This window comes from Acomys russatus, chromosome 7, assembly GCF_903995435.1.
Source record: "Acomys russatus chromosome 7, mAcoRus1.1, whole genome shotgun sequence".
In the NCBI taxonomy this organism is placed as follows: Eukaryota; Metazoa; Chordata; class Mammalia; order Rodentia; family Muridae; genus Acomys; species Acomys russatus.
In genome coordinates this window covers 9,413,013-9,435,636 of record NC_067143.1, presented here as the reverse complement: position 1 = coordinate 9,435,636, position 22,624 = coordinate 9,413,013, and the positions used below count along the sequence as shown (strand labels likewise).

General features: G+C 41.7%; 1 protein-coding gene across 2 annotated transcripts in view; it reads right to left on the bottom strand.

The window, feature by feature from the left end:
• The window catches only part of Nell1 (neural EGFL like 1), an 884,393-nt gene that overhangs the window by 580,029 nt on the left and 281,740 nt on the right, over window positions 1-22,624 (bottom strand). For both annotated transcript variants that reach the window (XM_051148614.1, XM_051148615.1), the window contains exon 12: window positions 12,319-12,447. In XM_051148614.1, coding sequence (XP_051004571.1) covers window positions 12,319-12,447 — 129 coding nt within the window. The remainder of the gene's footprint in view (window positions 1-12,318; window positions 12,448-22,624) is intronic.

Sequence of the window (22,624 nt, the reverse complement as noted above, 5' to 3'; positions counted from 1 at the left end):
CACACACAGACACACACACACCTTGGAACATTCAATTATTCTTTCTATCTAGATATCAGACATATAAAAGAGTCCAAAGATATGCACATTTTAGGTAAATTAAAAACACTTAAACCTACTAAACTCTCCATTTCCATTTAAAGCTCTAAAGCTTGGATTTGTCCCTAAAATTTGAATTTGTCCTCTTCTTGTTTTCCTCTTCTTCCCCCCCCCCCCATATAAAATGCTAACTACTGGATTACTGGATGAGGCAACCCAGTCGGAGGGAAAAGGTTCCAAGATCAGGCAAAAGAGTCAGAGACCCTCCCCCCTACTCCAACTGTTAGGAGTCCCTCAAGAACACCAAGCTGCACAACTATGAGCGTTTGTGCCTAGTCTACTTTATTGCATGTTGTCATGCCATGTTTGGTTGACATCCCTCGGAAGCCTGCTCTTTTCTGAAAGGATATGTAGAAAGAGTGGATCTAGAGGAGAGGGGAGGTGGGGGAGGGACTAGGATGAGTGGAGGGAGGGGAAAACTGTGGCCAGGATTTAATGTATAAGAGAAGAATAATTTTTTAAAAAACGCTAAGTACTATAAATAAATAACTGATGACTTTTGAGGGGACACCACTGTACAGTCTCAAAATACTGCACAAGGAACCAAGAGTTGTCTCGGTGTGATTTCCCATGGTGAAAGTGCATCACTGGAAAGTACTACAGGTTGTATTTGCTTGTCCTCTGAGTGTCATGAGTCCTGCGGAGAGAAAGACACACTGGGGAAACGGCAGGTACAGCACTCTCACAGGGAGTCAGACAGGAGTCAGGTGCGGTAACTGTAGGCTTGAGAGAAGCACGACAAGCAAAGCCAGATGGGCTCCTCCAAGTGGCCTCAGTGATACTTCATCTACTTTTCATCTACACTGGCCACGCCTCAGGCTTGGAAGACATGAGAGCGCTGTCACCTAACCTGGCTCCTCTCCTTCAGCCAATGCTTCTGAATCCTTAGGGCCTACAACATGACTTTCCTGACACGACACCCGATGGCGTCCTCCCGACCTCAGATTTTTTACACTCTGGCCCACATGACAATTTTTCGATCATGCATCTTCAGAGATAAAACTCTTGGGGGCACGTATTTCCTATAAGTAAATGCATAGTTATTTAATAAAGTATATGTGTCTGTGAGAATTATAAAACATAATATGCATTATAAAACATATATCAATGAAAGCTGTAAGCATGAGATAGCACTAAGCATAAAGTTCCAGTATGTTCTCCATATACTACCGGATTTAACTGTGCACCCAGTGTGATGTCTGTACACCGTTTGCATACATGGCCTACAGGACAACCCAGAGCTCCTGCCATGGCACTATTGGCTATATCTACCGAATGTTGTTTGCTGAAATCATATTAAAGTGTTCACTCTGTGCTTTTGTATAGACTAAGGATATTCATCTCTTATACCTCTCCTCTTTCACCATTTCACTAAGAACTTAGTTCCTCGGCCATGTTGTTCGCAGAATGCATGGCTCCCACCCATATAGTCCTACTACAATTTTTGAAGTCTATGGTGTATCAAGTTCTGGTGCATCTTCATGATCTGGTTATAAGTCTTCCTTCCACTCTAGACTGTGGGGTTCCTGAGGATGGGAGAGATCACTGATCATCTTCAGGATTCTAACAACCTAGAGGACCCAGCCAAGCATATGCTTAAGAAACAAAGACTCGGCCCCTGCTTGCTTTACTCCCTTGACAGGACTGCCACGTACATCCTTGTATGTTTCATACACTAATTCTAGAACAGAGTCTGCTGACCCAGGAGAACTACATGCCTGGATATAAACCCCTCTTCTATAAAGCCTACCACAGCTCAATATATAACTGTCCCACTATGTATGTTGGTGGGTATAGACAGACCAGGAAGACCTACATTGCAGTCCAGTAGCTACAAAAAGATGAGATATGTTGTTAACTATAACACATAATTACACACTTAAAATCCTAAGTGATGTAACAATGCACACTTGCATCACACCAGTCTTCACAAAGCACTTCCAGTTGTCTTTACTTATGTCTTGTATAACGTCTTAATTGAACTGAGAGGAACTGAGACACAGAAGAATCAACAGACATTTTAGGTTTCACCCGGCTGCTGAATGGTCAAGCCAGGACCAATCAGGATCTCCTGGTCCCTACTTTGACATTCTTCCACTGTATCATTGCCTGGGAGAACTGTCAAGAAACTAAATGGAGGCCACAAAACCCTAGAAAACAGGACTCTTTGGGGCTAGTCAGCCACCATGACAAGCCACCAGGAAGGAAAGACCAGCCATTTACATTTATTTGGCTTCAATCTTTGCTTTCTTTTCCTACAGCACTTAGAAGTCCACAATTTGGGGGTTTTCTTAATTAACCAGCATCCTGTTGTGCACACACTCAACCCTGGTACCATTAGGATGGCGTGCAGATGTGTGTTAAGCTTTTTTCATGAACTGCTTTCTGCTTAGCCTAAAGCGCAGAATTCATGATGCATGGAAAACCATGAATTTTGTCTCGGAATAAAAAAGAACAGGTGAGTCACTTTGGGATATGAGGCACAAGGGGTTGAACAAACCCCACAAAAAAGCAACAGTAGTCACCATGGAGACATCTTACGGAAAAGACAACGGAACTGTGACGGGCAAACTGTTGTGCTATCCAATCCTATCCACGAGTGAGTTTCAGTAATATCTGCTGACACCAGAACACAGGTACTAAAACAGTAAAAGGATTAAAGTTAATGAGGAAGTTTTTTCATTTAGTAAGCAGAAAAGCCAGCAGAATCCGAGAGCTGCTCATCACAAATTCCTGTTCCTCCTGGGCACATAGCTAGACACTGCTCACCAACCTCCCTTGGCACTGAGACTGGGGTGGTGGGTAACTAGGTCCGGGCCAGTGAAATATAACCAGTACAGGCACACTGAAGACCATCTGTTGTCTTTTCCTTCTCCATGGTGACCTTGAAGGCCATTGACTACACACAATAGACCACCAAAGGGCCCTAGCTCCAAGGGAAGGCACTCGCTGACTAGAAACAGAGATTTTAAAAGATTGCCTGGAATATACCCAGAAGATGCTCCAGCACACAACAAGAAAATTTGCTCAACCATGTTCATAGCAGCCTTATTCATAATAGCCAGAACATGGAAACAGCCTAAGTGTCCCTCAGTAGAAGAGTGGATAAAGAAACTGTGGTACATATACACTATGGAATACTACTCAGCTATTAAAAACAAGGAATTCCCGAAATTTGTGGATAAATGGATTGAGCTAGAAATGATCATAATGAGTGAGTTAACCCAGAAGCAGAAAGAATCAAATGGTATATACTCACTTATATCTGCATACTAGCCCAAGGGGCATGTCCCACGAAAGCCTTCACTTACCAGGAAACTGGGACAGAGGGGAAGGCATCCTATCGGGACTCTAAATGAGAGACGCACGGGAGAACAGCAAAATAAAAGGATCCAGAGGGTCCTAGAAATCTACAAGTAGAACAATATGATAGGCAGATTTGGGCCCAGGGGTCCCGCTCAAACTAAGGCACCAGCCAAGGACAATACAGGAGGTAAACTTTAAACCCCTTCCCAGATCTAGCCAATGGTCAGAATATTCTCCACAGTTGAGTGGAGAGTGTGATACGACTTTCTCACATACTCTGGTGCCTCACATTTGACCATGTCCCCTGGAGGGGGAGACCTGGTGGCACTCAGAGGAAGGACAGCAAGTAGCCAAGAAGAGACTTGATACCCTATGAGAATATATAGGGGGACGTAATCCCCCTCAGGAACAGTCATAGGGGAGGGGAATAATGGGAAAATGGGGGGGGGAGGAATGGGAGGATACAAGGGATGGGATAAACATTGAGATGTAACAAGAATAAATTAATAAAAAAAAATAAAAAAAATTTAAAAAAAAATAAATAAATAAAATAAAAAATAAAAAAAAAAAAAAAAGATTGCCTGATGAGGAATGAAAGCTGTCATTGCTGTAAGCTCCACATCATTTGATTTATTATAAGTATGGTGAAGAAAGGGAATCCTGAGGTATTAAAGGCAGCTAGTTCATAGGGGGTTGTGGTGCTTCAATAAGAAATGTGCCCTATGGGCTCACATATTTAAATGCTTGATGTTGTTTGGAAAGGTTATGAGGCCTCTCTGCAGGAAGTATGCCCCTGGGTATGGGTGCTAAGGGCTTAAGCCTTTCCCCACATCTTGTTTACTCTGCTTCCTATTTAGGAATGAAATGTGATGTTCAGCTCCCTACTCCTACCCCCATGCTATAGCTCCCTGGCATTATGCACTCCTCTCTCTCTCCCTCTCTCTCCCTCTCTCTCTCTCTCCCTCCCTCTCTCTCTCTCTCTCTCTCTCTCTCTCTCTCTCTCTCTCTCTCTCCTCTCTTTCTCTGGAGCTGCAAGCTAAGATAAGGTCCTACTTCATTAAATTGCGTTGGGTCATGGTATTTTATCACAACAACAGAAAAATAATACAGGGTGAAGGCAACAGATGAGTGTTACTGTTATATGGGTTAAATAGCAGCAAAACTCAGCAGAAGTGACTTCACATTTGACAAAGCAAGTCTTGAATAACACAAGACAACTCTGATGTAAGAAAGTGATAATTACTTGGAGACCTGAATCCTTCCCCTCCCCTTTTCTTCTCTCCTCTATCCCTTTTCTTCCCTTCCTTCCATTCAACTTGCGTTTGTTCATCAGCAATTCACCATGCAGTATCTTAGATGCTCAAAATAGTAAGGAATAAAATAAAATTGTTGCCTCATATAATTTATACTCTAAAAGGACAAAGTTAGATAGTAATAGTTTTTTTTCTTTTTTAAATATATTTTATTAATTTATTCATAGATGGGATAACAATTGAGATGTGATAGTAATAGTTTTGAAAAGAAAAAAATAGTTTAGAAAGAAGTTGCTATGAAGGAAATAAAGTCCAAATATAAAAATGGCAACAAGAGTATTAGAGGGTGGAAGAATCATTTCGTCTGGGTGGTATACTTAAAGAAGGGGTCTTTAAGCTTGCTAGAAAGTAGAAAACTTTGTGAAGACTTGGGAAGAGCATCCCAGGCTGAGGAAAGAAGCACTGCCCAGACCTGTCAGGGGATACAAAGAATGTCAATAAAATGAAGACTCTTGAACACAAAGAAGTGTGGAAGGGTGGCAACACAAGTACAAAGTACATGCGTCCCAGCCCCAACAGAGCCTTACCCAGAACCAAGCTCGGATTTTATTCAGAGAGCCATGGCACCCAGTAGGCAACTTGTAACAGAGTAGTGACATGATCTAATGGATGCTTTCACAGCTCCCTTTTGTTTGTTTGGGGCAAGGTGAGTACATGGGGCAAGATTGGCTACCATGGTCATCACTGGCTAAGAAACAAAGAAGACTTGAGCAAGGGATGATGCAACGAAGATGCAACAAATGGCTGTCCATGGCTCATTTTGGCTTTTTGTTTGTTTGTTTAGTTGGTTGGTTGGTTGGTTTTGGTTTTTTGAGACAGGGTTTCTCTATGTAACCTTGGCTGTCCTGGACTCACTTTGTAGACCAGGCTGGCCTTGAACTCACAGCAATCTGCCTGCCTCTGCCTCCCGAATGCTGGGATTAAAGGTGTGTGCCACCACACCCAGCTAATTTTGGAGGCTAAGTTGATATAGAGATTGAAAAAGAGTGAACTCATGAGCAATTTCAACATTTTATGATCGACTGCAGTAAATGGGTGGACTATTAGCTGAGTTAAACCCCGGAACCATACAAGCTTGGTAATTAGCTACATGATAACCCCATTTCTTCAAAACACCCTAGAGACCAAATCAACACTTGATACTTTATTGCAAAGACACAATGAAAAATTTCAAACAATATCTTACAACTGATTTTTGCTTTTAAGCTCACTTTAACCTACAGTTCTTAATCACTGTGTCAGTTAGTTTGAAGGGTGCACGCTTTAACAAGAACCCTTTGGTCAGACTCAAGTATAATTATAAGAATTCGAGTTTGGCTTTATTGTGATGCATCTGTTGCCTTAATTTCAAGAAGAAATTTGTCAGCGCAAAATGAAGAGATGGCCATATGGGCCAGGACAATTACAGAGGAGCTGAGCAATGTCTGAGGAACACACCTATTCTATGTGAAAGCGAGTGGAAAGCACTGTGAGGAGATACTACCATTTTTACTCTGTGTTTCTAGGATGCATTAGGCCTATTAACAGTGGATTATCTCATTTGATTCTAGAATATATAGGAAAATTCCCAGCCTGCTTTACAGATGAAGGAATTAAAAATTCAAAGCTCCAGTATGTGACACAAAGTCACACTGGGTGGCGGAAGCACAAAGGCAAGCTAAAGGCTCAGGTCTGTCTGGTTTTTACAGCTCACCTGACATGAAGACATTCCAAAGCCTGGGACTCAGTTAATATGAGCCAAACATTTAGGTGCTAAAAATGCAATGCCAAGAAGGAAATGGCAGAGATCATGCAAACAAACTCAGAATTAGCATTGTGGGTGCTCAACTAAAATGGAAAATTGTCAAGGCAGAAGGGTAGAGGGTTATGAGGGGTTCAGATGAGAGGAAGACAGGAAAAGATGTGTTTGCAAAGCAGATTTGGGATCAACGGTGCAGAAGTAAATAAAAGGGGATCCTGAGAAGGGAGTCTACCTGTCCCTGTCATAGGTAGGACAACAGACAGCAGCTCAGATGAAACAAATGCTAAAATCTGTCCCATGAAGGGGAAGTGGGCTAAAAAAAAGTTCTTGTATCATAAGCGATCTCTCTGAGCTGTGCAGACTAAGTAGAAACAAGAAGGCTTCTCAGGGCATTCTTACATCAAGCGCTCTGAATACCTGCCAATGCCCAGCCACAAGGGCCAACAGCTAATGTGCTGAAGACGGGTAGCTCCTTCCTTGTCAGAGCAGGAGTTCAGAGGGAGACCCAAACTGGAGCATTAGCTGGGCTATGTGAATCACAGGGGCCATTCATGCTATCATATGTGAAATGCTTCAGTGTAAAAGAAAGTAGGAGCACAGAGATAGCTGATTAATTCTTGGGTAATCAGAAGTGCGGCGAGCATGCTGGGCTAGTTCCCCGTGAATTTTCTTAATCAGGAACTGGCAGTTTCGTTTCTATAGGAAGTGCTCACACTAGCAGCCCCTGTACAGGAAAGCTCTACCTTCTTAGTGACCTTGAAGTCTTAGTAGACCCATTTGAACTCTAGTATCCGGGCCACTATCCCAGCATCTTACTATTGGAAAGGACAGACCCTCCACCATAACATCCAATCACATGAAGTCATGGCTGTGGTGTAATTATAAGATAATCTTGGAAAAGAAAAGAAACTATTTAAAAAGAGGAGTTGTGACGCGCATTGCTGATCCCTGCCTATGTGTAGCTGATGCTTCTGCATATCGGCTACATAAGAGATTATTAGATCCACCTAGCACAGGTCATTTCATGCTAAACTATTACATTAAATAGTACCACTCATGCTTTCTGAGGAAAGAGTGGGTTTGCCTTTGGAAGTAATAGTATTTTGTGTCTCACAGCCTCTTAACAAATGATAAAATCTGGTCCTTATATCTCAAGACACTCTCTCTGGTGACCTGCCAGTTTTGCCATAAGATGTAGATGACTAAATTCCAATTCTCTAAGCACTGACCCCAGGGAAGACATAAACCAGTAGCTCATATGATGATATAATGCTAACCAACACAATATTTTCAATCTTTAGTCATTGGGAACTTTGCTAAACTTTAGCATGCTCTATTTCATTAGCATGTGGACTGGGAAACCCGATTTCCTATGCTGGATTTGGCATAACCAAACACTACATTACAACTGTATTCTAACATACACACACACACACACACACACAGAGAGAGAGAGAGAGAGAGAGAGAGAGAGAGAGAGAGAGAGAGAGAGAGAGAGAGAGAGAGAGAGAGAGAGAGAGAGAGACCAATCTACTACTTGACTGCTAGCTCCAATATTTTGGACTTTCCTTAGTGATTCTCAACATTACTTTCTTATTGTAAATATTGATCTCTCCTGAATCTAAGAGCTTTGGATCAATTAATTCAGGATCTATCAGTAAACTCAGCTCAGTTGTAGAAAAGCAACAACAGGTAGGTGTTCCTTACCATCAAGGCCAATTTCAATGGTACAAAATATTACCTATGATACATACCAGGAATCTAGTCATCATCTGTCAGATGTCAACTGTCCCATGCCATCTTTCTTCTGGAAGTCCCACTAAACAAAAAGCCTCGATATATGACCAGGTTTTGTGCCAGAGTGAGAAAAAAATGAGATGGAAGCTTACAAAAATTTTTAGAGCCTTCACTCAGAAATAATGGGGGCTATTTCCACTTGCACTTTGTTTACTCACTTTTCTTTTTTTCTTTGAATCATGTCTCATCATATTGCCCTTTTTAACCTAAAATTCACCGTGTAGACCAGGCTCACTTAGCACTCAAAGAGATATATGAATCTATCTCCTGAATTCTAGAATTAAAGGCAAGCACCAGCATACCTGGCCAAAGTTCTTTTTTTAAGATTTATTTTTTTTATCATTTTGAATTACATGTTTGTACATGAGTGCAGTGACTGTAGAAGGCAGAGGCATCACAGCTCCCTGGAGATGGAGTTACAGGTAGACCTGCGCCACCTGACATGGATGCTGTTAGTCGGACATTTTCTTAAGTGCTAAGCATCCTGCAGCCCCATCCCACTATAATTGTTTAGCTAAACTGGATGTCAGTGGGATGAAACAAAGCAGAGGAAGATACATTGACCTCACATAGGAGATCAGAACTGTGTGTGTGGTAGGAGGGTTAGGAGCAGTGACCATCAAGGCATTAAGATAAGGAAGGCACTTGGCTTTGCCTTGCCTGGGTTTCTGAGACTCGGTGCCTGCATGGGTAAAGTGGGGCTAACAGTGGCCAGGGTTGCCCTGTGCTCACAGATTCTATGTCTACAAAAGTGTAACAAATGCAATAGGAGCCTGGGAAACTCAGGACACCCTGCAACTAATAGATCATCTGTCATGAGGTCCTCACCCTGCAGGATGCACAGGACATCATATTATTCCTGCCCGTCCAAATAGTCCTTCATTCTAGTTCATGAAGAGCTGCTCCGACTACAAATTCTGTAGCATGGGCACCAACAAGACAGCTAGTGATACAATTGTCCCAACACTGCTTCTAATTCACACTACTACTGTATCAAAAACTACCGAAGACCAGCTCAGTGAAAATATCACCGCAGGGGGAGAGAACCCCAGCCAACCAGATCTGTAAAATACTGAAGCCCAAGGAAAGAAGCTTCGAGACGGGGGACTGTGCCTGCTCCAGACACACAAGGCAGAAATGAAACCTGGTGAATTGTATCACGGTTGAGAGAAGGCTTTCTTATCTTCCATTGACTGGTCAGGAGTTTTGACATCGTGGCAGTTTTTACGACCTCTGAACACCAGGAGTCCTTAATACACCAGAGCTGTGCTACCATGAGACAAAGGTAAGACAACTGAAAGCCTTTTGTACTTTCTTTCCCATTGAGAGTCTGGATGGGTGTTTTCAAGATATTCTGCAAAGTGTATGTGGTATTTGTTTTAATGTCAAGCTAATCTTGTTCACTGTGGTTTTCATCACACAGGTCATTTTGACTCATTTACTGCAGTTGATACATTGCAAGTTCTCTTTAAGCTATGGTGAGATGATGCATCCCTGGGAGTCTCTGGTACCCACCTCTCAGGTTGTCCACTATATGACACTAGATGCAAATTCTTGGGTAAGGACTCAGAAAATGCCAAGAACAATGCACAACTAATAGATGAATCATACAGGCACAAGTTTACCTTCTCCCAAACTGTTCCCACTGTTTCCTCTTGCCACATGCCTACTGGACAGGAAGAGGCAACACGATTCCAGATCAAAAGAGAACCATGAGAGTAACCCGACCTGGTAGCACCTCCTGCCCTCCTCAAATATCAGATGAGGACTAGGAGGGGGGATAATCCAGCTCTGGAAAATAAGATAGCAAGTCTCGGGCACATCTGAGGGGAAGGGGCTCAGAGGATACCCTGCAGGAAGAAATATCTTTAAACGTGAGAATTTAGACTCTCAGAGATCTGGCCTTCAACACTTCCTTACTCGGAATGCTGAAGGGTGGTACAGTAACTAGTGGTACAGCAGTATGGATGCCAGTACCATGTAACCACAGGGATGCAAAGCCAAAGATCAAGTACAATGTGTTCAAGACAGCATCCACATGCTCTAAGCACTGGCATCCACTATATGTGGTCCTCAGCATCCCCTCTGCATGTGGTTCCTGCTTTATCCCCAGAGTTCTGTTGTTACGCACTAGGACCATCCATTACTTATATCCTTCCTTAAATGCTGGCCTGTCTCCGTGAACAAGTTCCCTGGAACTTCTGGGCTGTCTCTATGATGGCAGAGAAATGACTATAGCCCGTAACCATCACTGTGACCTAGAGCACCAGCACACTGGCCTAAAGACAAATCCAGATGGTGAACAAAGCAAGGGCATGCCAAGAAAACAGTGACTCAAACCTGCAGTCATTCAGTGTAACTAATTAATTAGAAGGCCTCCCACAGAAAGGGCGACTTTAATACCACAGTTTTCTTTTGGAGCCAACTCTACGTAGTAAAAAGTGGAGTGGGGAAGAGAGAATCAGAGAGTACCAGCAAGCATTCACAGCAGCCATTACTCCCACTTTCTTCCAGGTTTCAATTGCTCATGGGACATAGGAGAGTACATGAACCTATGGGTCATTGCACATGAAATCTGCTATCACATTTATAATGGCTCAGAGTTCAACCCAACTCTTATGGTAGGAACATAAGTCTATCGGTTCATTACCTAACTTGGAAGTGTTTCCCATGGTGACTGGATGGGAGAATTTCCGCACTGAGACTTGGTTTTTAATTTTCACTAATTTATTTATTTAATCATTTTACAGCCTGATGGCAAGCCCCCTCCCTCTTCTCCTCCCAGTCCCACCCTCAAACTCCCTTCTCCTATCTCCCCACCGCTTCTCCTCAGAGAAGGGGAGGCCCTCCATGGGTTCCAAACCACCTGTAGAAAATAACATGAGATAGGGATTTAAAGAAATACCTTAATGTGGAGTGTTGAAATTAATAATGTTCCTCCCCAAATTAACAAATAGCTAAGGAGAAATTCAAACCTGGATTTAAAAAAAAACATGAATCAAGTTCAAAGTTAAAAAAAAAAAAAAAAGCCAAAAGAATTAAATAGCGGGAGGAAGCCCACTAGTTAGAATACTGCTAATAATCAAGAAGAAACAATAAAAGCCTTCCAGAATAAATGAAAACAGGAACTGCCCACCGGGATGATCCCTAGGAACCAGCAGATGCTCTTTCAAAGATCTGAACAACTCTTTGAACAAAGTCAACAAGTTAAGCAGGGGTCAGCAACACAAAATACAGATGGGACAGGCATTTACCCTTAGTGTCACTTATGAGCACCATCTGGACCTTGACAACACTTGACCCACTTTAGAACCAAGCCACTCGCATGACCGTGAGTAGACACTGCCACATTTGTTCAATTCGAGACATATGACGCCCTCACAGGCCACCACAACTTGACACTTAGCTAACGAAGATGAAGAGAGTGACTGAATTAGAAGCAGGAGAAGCAGAGAACCAGGCCCATCATGATTCTGCTTTATAGAACTTCTCTGCTCTAAGGGGAGGAGCCAGGGAGACCCTTCAAATGGACAGGCTCAGATATATAGGGCATGGTCAAAGCAAGCCCTGTCCCTCTGCCTGCTAAAGGAGTAGAGGCCTGCAATGCTCACCATTAGCATCCTCGTTGCAACAGTGTCAGTTCATGGGTCTAAGTTGCGCATCCTGTCACTCTGATTCTCGGTTTAGACCAGAAAGTGACAACTCCCGGTCTAACATCATTAACAAAATCTACTGGAAAAAAAAAACATTCTACCTTCAGGAAGTAAAGATGAAAGCTGAGTCTAAGCCAATCTTTGACTATCATTTGAAAGGGGAACTCATTTGCCGTATCTCATGACCTTGGAGGTGAGGCTCCTATCCAATGATTGAACAGGAAGTACTGTGCTTATGGTTTTCCTGGGGTTGGTGTGGACACTGGTGATACTTTATGATCTTACACACCTCTCAGTTTCTCGTGCAAAGCTGGCTGGGTAAATCATGAGAACAAGCACTCTTGCACGGCCAGTTCCACTCCTCTAGTATTTCATTGCCACTTCCTCACAGGACCTGGCTGCCCCTTACCTTCACAGTATGCAGAGTTGCCCTGGACGGAGATGTATCCGTTCTTGCACTCACAAGTTGCTTTTGTATTCCAGTTCTTGCACTCCGAGTTTTCTCCACACTTAGGTGCTTCCGCACAGAAGTTATGACCTACAGGACAGAAAAAAAACAAAAACAACAACAATAAAAAAGTTTTACACCAGGAAATGACAGGAGAGGAGGGACTCAAGCAAGGACACATGCAGTACTGTGTATGAAGTGAGGATTTTCACACATAGACTTTGACAATGTACAGTGTTAAGCCAAATAGGAGCTATAAGACAGCAAGGAGAAACTTTGAACTGCCCTGTGTGTAAAAGCATGTTTCCCGATACTCCTGACACTGCCCAACTTGCCAAGCTCCTTCCTGCCTGGGGGTCAGAGCCACCCCAATCTGAATGGTCCTGTTGGCTCTTCCATGGCTAGCGGTTTTATAATTATCTTAGTAGATAATTTATGATGTGTAGAAAAGAATCCCTGATTAATCTAATGTGAGTGTTATCAGTATATATCTACCCCTTCTGCCAGGCTTCACTACCTTGTGCGTAGCTATGATCTTTTCATACAGTGGTGTTTACTTCTGAACACATAGTTGTTTTTGCCTGTCTTCAGCTTCCCAGAAGTACAAACACACTGTATAACTATATATATGTGTGTGTATATACATATATTGGTAGGTATTTTTATTTATATCAATATACTCTAGCCATGCTGCTTATGGGCATTCACTTGTCAATGTTATATAGTATTTCAGAGTTGTAAGAAGTACATATTTTACATTTATGGACTTCATTAAAAATCAATAGTGGAGTTATTTGCAAGTTTTAAAATACAAAATGGCTGCTAAAATATTAATGAACATATCCTTGGGCACAGGTTTTTTTTGTTTGCTTGTCTGTTTGTGTTTGTGTGTGTGTGTGTGTGTGTGTGTGTGTGTGTGTTTTAAGACAGAGTTTTTCTGTGTAGCCTTGGCTGTCCTAGACTCACTTTGTAGACCAGGCTGGCCTCAAACTCAACTCACAGTGATCTGCCTGCTTCTGCCTCCTGAATGCTGGGATTAAAGGCATGCGCCACCACACCCAGCCTTGGGCACAGGTTTTACACACATATTTTGATATTTTGCCCCACACTTCTTCCAGAATTCCTGCCACCCCTTGCAGAATAGTTATTTTGCTTCCTCCAGTATCTCCTAGAAATCTCTTTAGTGGACATCCTCCCATAGTTCTGAACTTAATTTTAATTTATTTCAAATGTTGAAGCTGGGTGCCATGGAACATACATTGTACTCCAAGTACATGATACAGAAGGATCAAAGTTCAACACCAGCCTTGACTACACAGCAAGACTGCCTCAATCAATCAATAATAGAACCACCTTTATATTTGAAAAGTAATTATACTCTGCAAAGGTATTTGATCTCAACATTTGACAATATGATTCTGCTTCATCGTTTTCCTGTTGTTGCTGCTAGTTAGTAGTTAATTGATTAACCACTCCTTCCAGTGTGGTCAATCTTCTGGCAATGAAGATTTGGAACCTTTCTCTGGCTGTTTAGTTGGTGCATGGAAGGTTGCTTTGGCTTGGTTTGATTTTCTAGTCTTCAGTTTTACTCTGAGGTTCATGAGCATGAACTTGTTTGTGCACTCAAGATTCCTTGAGGCTGGGGCCTGGATTTGAGAACTGATGCATCCTTTCTTTGATTTGGAAATGTCTGTCTACCTCTCTTCACTGTTCTCTCCAGTGTTTCTTTTCAGAATTCTAGCTGGGTCACATGACAGACTCTATCTTGAGACTTCATCTTACTGTCACGTGATCTATAACTCCTTTGTTCTTTCTTTGCTAAACTGCAGTGAATTTCCCAACGTACATTTCAGTTCATTTCCGTCTACCTTAGCCTCTCATATCGTTTTAAATTTTCCTTAAATTTTCAGTCTAGGATGCAATATTGTTCTTTTTAACCTGCTTGGCCAATTTGATAGTTCCTTATCTATTCATCTTTTAATCCCTTAAACAAATATTGCTGCTGATGTGTTCACTATCATCTAAGCTGCGCATGCAATTTTGAGGTTTGTCGCTTATGCTGGACATCACTGATGATGGCTTGATTTCTTTCCTTGCATTTTACACAATTCTTTCATTTTTGAGCTCATCTTGATTGAAATTGAATATGTGGGAAATAGTCCTGGCTTAGGTTTTAGTATTTGTATTACCCTCTGTCAGGTACCTGAAGGAATTATCAATCTAAGATCACTTTAACTGTATCTTATTTTATATAATATTTTCTTGGTGGTTAGCTATTTTTCCTTTATTTGTTTATTACTTTACATCCTAGCTGTAGCCCTATCCCTCCTCTCCTCCAAGTCCCATCCTCTCTCCCTCTTCCCCACCCCCTCCTTTACTCCTCAGGAAAGGGGAGCCCCCCCCCCTTCCCATCAATCCCAGCTCATCAAGTTGCATCAGAACTGTATCTTTGCCTTGGGGTAAGAACTGAGCCACACAGATAGGATACCCTGTGGTCCTCAGCTTCTGGAATGCCAGATTTCTTCCTGTAGACCCCAATCTAAGACTCTAGGCTGACAGGCAAGCTTTTTCTTAGGGGTTTTCTTTTTGTCCTTTGAGGGTAGCACCTTTTGAGATTCTCACTCAGACATCTCACATTAACACCATGCTGTGTCCTGTCCATTAGAAGCCATGCAGAAAACCAACAGATATTTTTTTAAAAACCCAAAACTTCCTCTCAGGGAAAACACTAACTCCAGCATGCTTCCTGATCTCAAGGGCATCATCTTTCTTTAACATAACTTCTCTCTCTCTCTCTCTCTCTCTCTCTCTCTCTCTCTCTCTCTCTCTCTCTCTCTCATTATATCCCCCCCCCTTCTTCTACTGCAAGACCTACTAAATTATACTATACAGCATATAGATTGAAATAGGAGGCTAGGGTATATAAAAATATAGGTCAAATGCGATAAGATACACAATAGTACTTTATCACCTTTAAATCAGTACATTTTGAGGATGCTAATGGTTATGCTATATCACATGCAGTCGGCTCACAGGAAACTGCACTGAGGGATCAAGAAATCTCATGTATAATTCAGAGCCTGCAGCTAACAAACACTGCACATTGCCTCGCCTGCCTAGGTACACACAGAAAAGATGACAGTGGTGATTTCAAACTGCTGCTGAGACCCTCAGCAAGACAGGCAGGTACAGAGAGATCAGGTCCCCTGACCCTCTCACACATGGAATGATTACCCTTTTCCATTTTGGCATATGGATTATGGAAACGACAAACTCAGCCTTAAGAACTATGCAAATCCCCAGACTAGGTAAAATTACATTTTAATTCCTTTTAACGAGAAGATTCTAGAACTGTTATTCTTCAATTTTTTTAAACCAACCACATTTAGCCTAGAGGGTAATAGTTTTTACTAAGTAATAATAATAATAATAATAATAATAATAATAATAATAATAATAATAATAATAATAATAATAATATTCTTGCACCTGTAATATGCCTAGTGTTACTGTAAATATTTTAAATAAGAGAGATTGCATTACTGACATGCTATTGAAAATTTTGAAGAGTCCAGTTAACATGAAATACTTGAAATATCTCCTGATATATACTAAAGAAGTTAGTAATTGGTACCCATTCTATTGGTGATGTTGATAATGAATGATGGTGTGATGATGGTGGTGGTGATGGGGATAATGATGGGAATGATGATGGAGATGATGGTGGTTGTCATGGAGATGATGATGGTGGTGATGGTGACGGGCATGATAATGGGCATTATGATGGAAATGATGGTGGTGGTGGTGGTGGTGGTGATTTGACCAACAGTGAGAGCTAAAGTTCAAAATAATACCATTGTTACCTCAACTGTAAGATATGAAAATAAAAATAAATGAAGAATTCAAATATATAAAAGGGAATTGAAAGATGGCCAGGGTATCTTTATTCCACATTGTAGAAAGGAATCTGCACTTATATGATATTAATAGCTTGAAGTATATCCACCATTGATGCCTTGTTCTGGATTATCTCTCCAGCACAAGTGGCACCTGAAGGATCACAGAGTTGGTACCTGGAGACATTCTAAGACATGTCTATTCCCAGCAAATAAGAAATGAGTGAATGGAAACATAATTAGAGAGGCACAGAGGCAAGTCTCAGAAATGCGCCTGACCACCTGACCAGAGTGTGGAAACTGAGTTCCGGCTGCCTTGTGCCTTTTCCTATAATCCCAACTGGATGGACCTGAGAGGAAAAGCAGTTTGTTTTTAGAGTGTTAACTCTGCTTTATCAGATCATCATCTCCCTGAATGAGGTGAAATGTAAGGGTTCAGTTGCTCTCCCTGCATCAGTGTGTGTGGCAACAGGCCACGTGAGTGCTGATACACCTCTTACATGCCTAACATATACAGACGCTGGGGAACCAGACCAGGTCCAGCTAACACCAACAGCTGTGCAATTCCCTTGTACCTTATATGTCTTCTGTGGTAGCAAAATCTAATGAAAGGTCAGGGGTGGAGCCACTTCTTGGGACATCTTAGAATAGATCCCTAGTCCCAGTGTAACTGACTAGACACTGGTCACACTCACTATGAGTCACCAATGAGTGGCTGCCCCAACCAAAAGTAGAACATGGAAGCTTCTGGCAGGACTTAAAAGGCTCACATTGGCCAGTGCAACCAAGAGAAACTGATGGTTGTACTGCCTAGGGGACAATTTTAGGCCCCGTGTCTCTCTTTGCCAGAGGAAGTGCCTGCCCCTGGCTCCTTAAGTCACAACGCACCAGGTTTTCCACCATCACAACACTTGAACCAAAGTCGCATGTTCATTTCTTAGTACATGTGTCCTGTGTCTGATTTATTAGTGTCTCCTTTTTTCCCCCTAAGTGAAGAAAACAGCCTGAAATAAAACCCTTGAAACATTGTGAACATGTATCAAAACATCATTTTAGACCTCATAAAATACATAATTATTATTTACCTACTATAAAACTTTAAAGAGAAGCTTATGGAAAGGGAAACCGAAGACTTTTCAGTGTGACCCTGTCAGGTCCTCTGAACAAAAAGCTTGACTTTAGCCACTCCATCTTCCTTCAGGTCTCTAATAAAAAGCTTCCTAAGGGCCAGAGCATGGATTAGTGGGTGGAATGCCGGCCTCTGGTGCCAACACCTGGGACATGGAGCCAGAAAGGGAAGGGCTCAAGGCCATCTTCAGCTACATCTCAAGTTCAAGGCCATCCAGAGACAAAAATGTACTGGAGACCAACTGGAACATGAATGGGAAAAGGGAAGAACTGGGTGACACCTGAAGACAAATATTCAGAAAAGAAAGCCTGTATCTTAAGTTGCACATCAGCTGAGAAAGACAAAGCCATTGGAAGGACTTTAGAAACAGAGAATGAACTGAGCATTTATGCTCAAGCTGGCAGCCAGCTAAGCTGCTGAGTGGTACTTGATGGGTGATGATGGTCAACAGTGGGAAAGAATGGGTTTTTTTTTTGTTTTGTTTTGTTTTGTTTTGTTTTTTTGAAAGAATGTTTTTGAACTGGATGTTGAGGCTGCCTTACAACCACATGCATTTGCTAAAGATCATCAGACTATCTATGTACAATAGGGGGAGTTGATGACTTGTGAATGATAGCATCCATACAAACATTTAAAGAGGGAATACGATGGCCTAATGGAGTCTGAGTTGTGTGTGGTGGTGGGATTGCATCAGTTATACCCACTAAGGCATTTGCCTGCCCATCAGTCTTCTCGCCTGTGAGTCACACATCCACACAGCTATATCTATACAGTACTAAACCTTTTTCTGTCAAGACTGAATAACAGGTAGCCCAGAGGGTCTAAGGCCTGCTCCCACTCAAAACTACCCTCTTTCTTAATATCAACTTGTTCAATGTGTATGTGTCTTGTAGTTCTTTATTCTTTTGTACGTTTTTGTGTGTGTGTGTGTGTGTGCAGACGTGTAATGTTTATTTAATTCAGAAACTGAGAAACTCTGAAGTTGGGAAGAAAAAAAATCACACCTATATCACTGATGTTACAGAGAATAATCAAAGAGGAGAATAATGGGGAGATGGGGGGCGAGGGAGGAATGGGAGGATACAAGGGATGGGATAAACATTGAGATGTAACAAGAATAAATTAATTTAAAAAATCCAGAAAAAAAAAAAAAGAAAAGAAAATATGTGTTTGTCAACCAAAACAAGAAATCAGATCTAGCGCCCTAACTTAGAAGTGCATCTTATTTACTATATACTTCAGGCCACAGGTGCGAACAAATATTCCTGTCTTTTTATAAAAAGACGTGGTTGTTCTTTTGTACTTTTATAACTATTTGTGAAGTATATAGTTATGTTTATATTCACCCACCCATTTTCCTCTCTATCCCATTCTACTCCTACAAAAGCCTCTCTTGTTCCCATCAAGGGTCTTGTGTGGGTGTGAGTGTGTGTGTGACCCACTGCATGTAATTAGAACCATTTGCCTTAGCATGGTGGCAGGTTACTTACTGGAGCAAGGTCAACTTAGCAGTGACTATACTACTGAACAAAATGACTACTCCCATTACCCAGCAGTTATTAACCACCAAGAGTTTCTCAGGAAGGGGTTGGGCCTCGTGATCTTGTCCCCAAATCACAATTGGTTCCTTACAAGTAAAAACCCAGGATTATGCAGATAAACACAGCTGCAGTGAACTCAGGTCTAGAAGACAGCCTGTTACCATATTCTTCCCTCTCCTCCAGCTTGTATGTTCTTTCCACACTCTTTTGAATTTCATTCCCTTGGAAGGAGTTATACAGATATATACGGATTTGGGGATCAGCACTCAACAGTCCTTTATTCTCAGCCCTTTGATCCCTTATGTGTCTCCACCTTAACGGCCACACACAACATAAGTGAAGCCAGGCATGCTTAAGAACAGAATGGCAGACTTACAGGATTCTAACCAGAAACTAAATTAAATACCAAATCTTTTATGGTTATGGGCTGAGAGTATCTGCTTTTCTTCTGGGCAATAGTGAGGGAATAACAGACACCTCTAAGAGCACAGAAAACAATATGACTCTTAAGCATGCCTGGCTTTACTTGTGTTGTGTCATTATAGCAAACAGACCACTGCCTATTAATGGTCCTCCCCATTCCAGCCTCAGAGGTACTCCACAGCTCACCAGTGAAAGCAGAACCTTTGATCTAATTCCCAAATCTGAGTGCCACAGGCTCTGCTTGTCAATCTGTGACACCTTCATCTACCCAAGCCAGAGAAGTGGAAGTCATGTTAGCCTTCACCCTGGGATGGTGAAGTCCCATCAGTTGCACCTTTATGTGTGAATGCTTGCGTGTGTTTCGGTATGCCTATGAGATGCTTTGGGGAGCTGTGATCACATTCAGGGACTCTTATGCATAAGCAAAGCACTCTTAAATCTGAGCCGCACCTGCCTAGGCCCTTGTTCCATACAGGTATCATTAGTTTATCTACCTCTAGTCCTCTCCACAGCTGTGTTAATGAAAGCCTCCTTTTCCACCACCTCCTCCCCACTCTACTGTTCTCTCTCCAATGGAAATCATCTCATCTGCCTTCCTGCACCCCTTGCCTTTCCCTAATTTACCCTTCACAGGATGGCATTTATCCCCACCCCCACCCCTTCATCCCTTCAAAATTTTGCAAGGGCTTTTCACTTAAAAACAAAATCCTTAACATCATCGTCTCTCCATTCTTTTAACTCTTCTAGTATTTTTCAAATTGGATTGCTCTTTGTTGTTGTTGCTGCTGCTGCTGCTGATCCTTTTGTTTTTTGAAGCATGTCCCTTAAATCCCAGGCTAACCTCAAAAGCATTGTGTAGCCAAGAATGATCCCAAGTACGGGGACTCTGTACAGTGCTGGGAATTGAACCAGAAGCTTTCTGTAGTTTGTTTTTGTAATTTTTTTTAAATGCAAATGTATTTTATTTATTTATTTTTTCATGTATTCCCAGAGGAAAAGGAACTTTCTTTTTTTCTTTTCTTTTTCCTTTTTTTTTTTTTTTTTTTTTTTTTTTTTTTTTTTTTTTTTTTTTTTTTTGGTTTGGTTTTATTATTTTTTATTTTTAATTTGTTCACTTTACATCCCAATTGTAGCCCCTTCCTCATCACCTCCCAGTCCCACTCTCCCTCTCTATCCCTCCCCACCACCCCACCCCCCCACCCCGACATTCCCTAGTCCTCATAAAGGGGAATCCTCCTCCCCTAACATGTGATCTCAGCCTATCAAGTCTCATCAGATGGCCTGTATCCTCTTCCTCTGGCAAGGCTGAACTTTCTATTATTTGAGACAAGCTCTCTACCAAATGAGGTACACCCCTCACACCTTCTCCAGCATTCTAATCTGTTTCTTTTTTCTGATTCAAGGGCTTTGCAAACCCACTCTCCCTGATATAATAACTCAACCTTCAAGTTAAGGTTAATTATATCCAACTCATTGGACAATAGGGGATCTTAGTCAAAGGGGCAGTATTTCAGTTAAACAAATCTAAGTTATGACCCTGTATTATACAGTATGAGGTTTATTAATAATGTATGGTGGAAAGTTCATGAAAATGTCCATCTAAAAGTTCTCAGTGAGCACACAAAAATGATGAGGAAGATGGTAGGTATGTGAGATCATTGGTACATTAATTAGATTGAGCTAATAATTTCACAATGTATATACATGTCAATACGTCATGTTGCCAATCTAAATACACACACATTTTTAGCCAGTTATACCTGAACAAAACTCAATAATGTACTTTTTAAAAGAAACAACAACAAATCAATCTCTCCCCACTTCACTTTCAGGGAAACATTTCTTCTTTCTCAGGTCTAAATTGAACACCATTATTCTCTCACAAGATGCTGTGACTTTGTTTGTAACAGTTATCACAGTGACTAACTATGGGATTATTTTCTCTCACAAGATGCTGTGACTTTGTTTGTAACAGTTATCACAGTGACTAACTATGGGATTATTTTTGCTTTCACTAGTAGATATTTATCGTCCCACAAGAAGCTTACCACAGTGAGAGACGGAACTGTGCAACTGTGCCAACCTTCTGGCTGGGACAATATCCCAGTGAACTGTAGGCATTGCCCTCACTTGTGTTTAGTTACTCACTAAATCCTTGTGGTCATCTCATGATGGAGTTAAAAGTGTGTTTAAGATAAACAAGCTGAGTCTGGAGAGGCTAACTGCATTCCCATGAGGACTGAACTAGTAATTCATGGAAGAAATAGACTTGAAAACACACACATATGACTCCTCGTTTCTCTCACAACCCCACAGGTCAGCCCAATCAGCATTTCCATCATCAGAGGAAACTCAGGGAGCACCAACCCTGGCCTGGAGAGCCAGCGCTCCATCAGCCACTGGCTTTTCAGCATGTGAAACACCCGCACCTTCCACAAGAAACACACCTTGTTTCTACTTTAGGAGACACTCCATCATTTTTCACTGCCCGGAGACTCCACAACAGAAGAAGAGTAAGTTGTCACTCAGTAGAACAGCACTCATGGATGAGATACCAAGGCAAGAAAGACTAAGTGATTAGAGACTTCAAGTGGGTGAAAGGAGCAAGTGCTCTGAGAAAGGCAAAGCAGCCTGCTGGAACACAACTTGAACTCTCACTCAGGACACACCTAAGTTTAATTCTCAGCAGACTGCCTTTCATTCAGCCGACAAAACCTTAGTAGGCACAAAGGATACACCAGGTATTGTGCGTGGCGATGGAGGCGTCACAAAAACTACCATACACCCAAACGCAAAGCAGCAAATGCCCATGACATGTTCAAGGAAATTAATGAGGAAACATAAATATTGGGTGTGTCGCACTTTTTCTTATTGAGAGGAGAAAAATCTGGACTCACTCTGTGGCCCTCTATCTGCATTTTTGTGATGGAAACACTAGTAAGCCAATCTGGTTTCTTTAAAACCAGTTTCTCTCATTATAATGAAGCTCCCACACTGCCAGCGTCTAAATCTCTCTTCATAATTATGATAAAACCATTCATTTCTCTTGTTTCACCTCTGGCTTCTGCCAGCAATGATGGACAGCATCTGTGTGCTTTGTCCTCTCACTGTTTCTACAATAAAAGCAGAGCAGACCTGACCCTAGGCAGGATGTAAATAGCTTTGCTGAGATACTTAAAGACCGACTCCATTAAAACAGCAGTTCTCAACCTATGACCTTTTAGTACAGTTCTGCATGGTGTGGTGACCCCTAACCCATAAAATATTTTGTTGCTGTT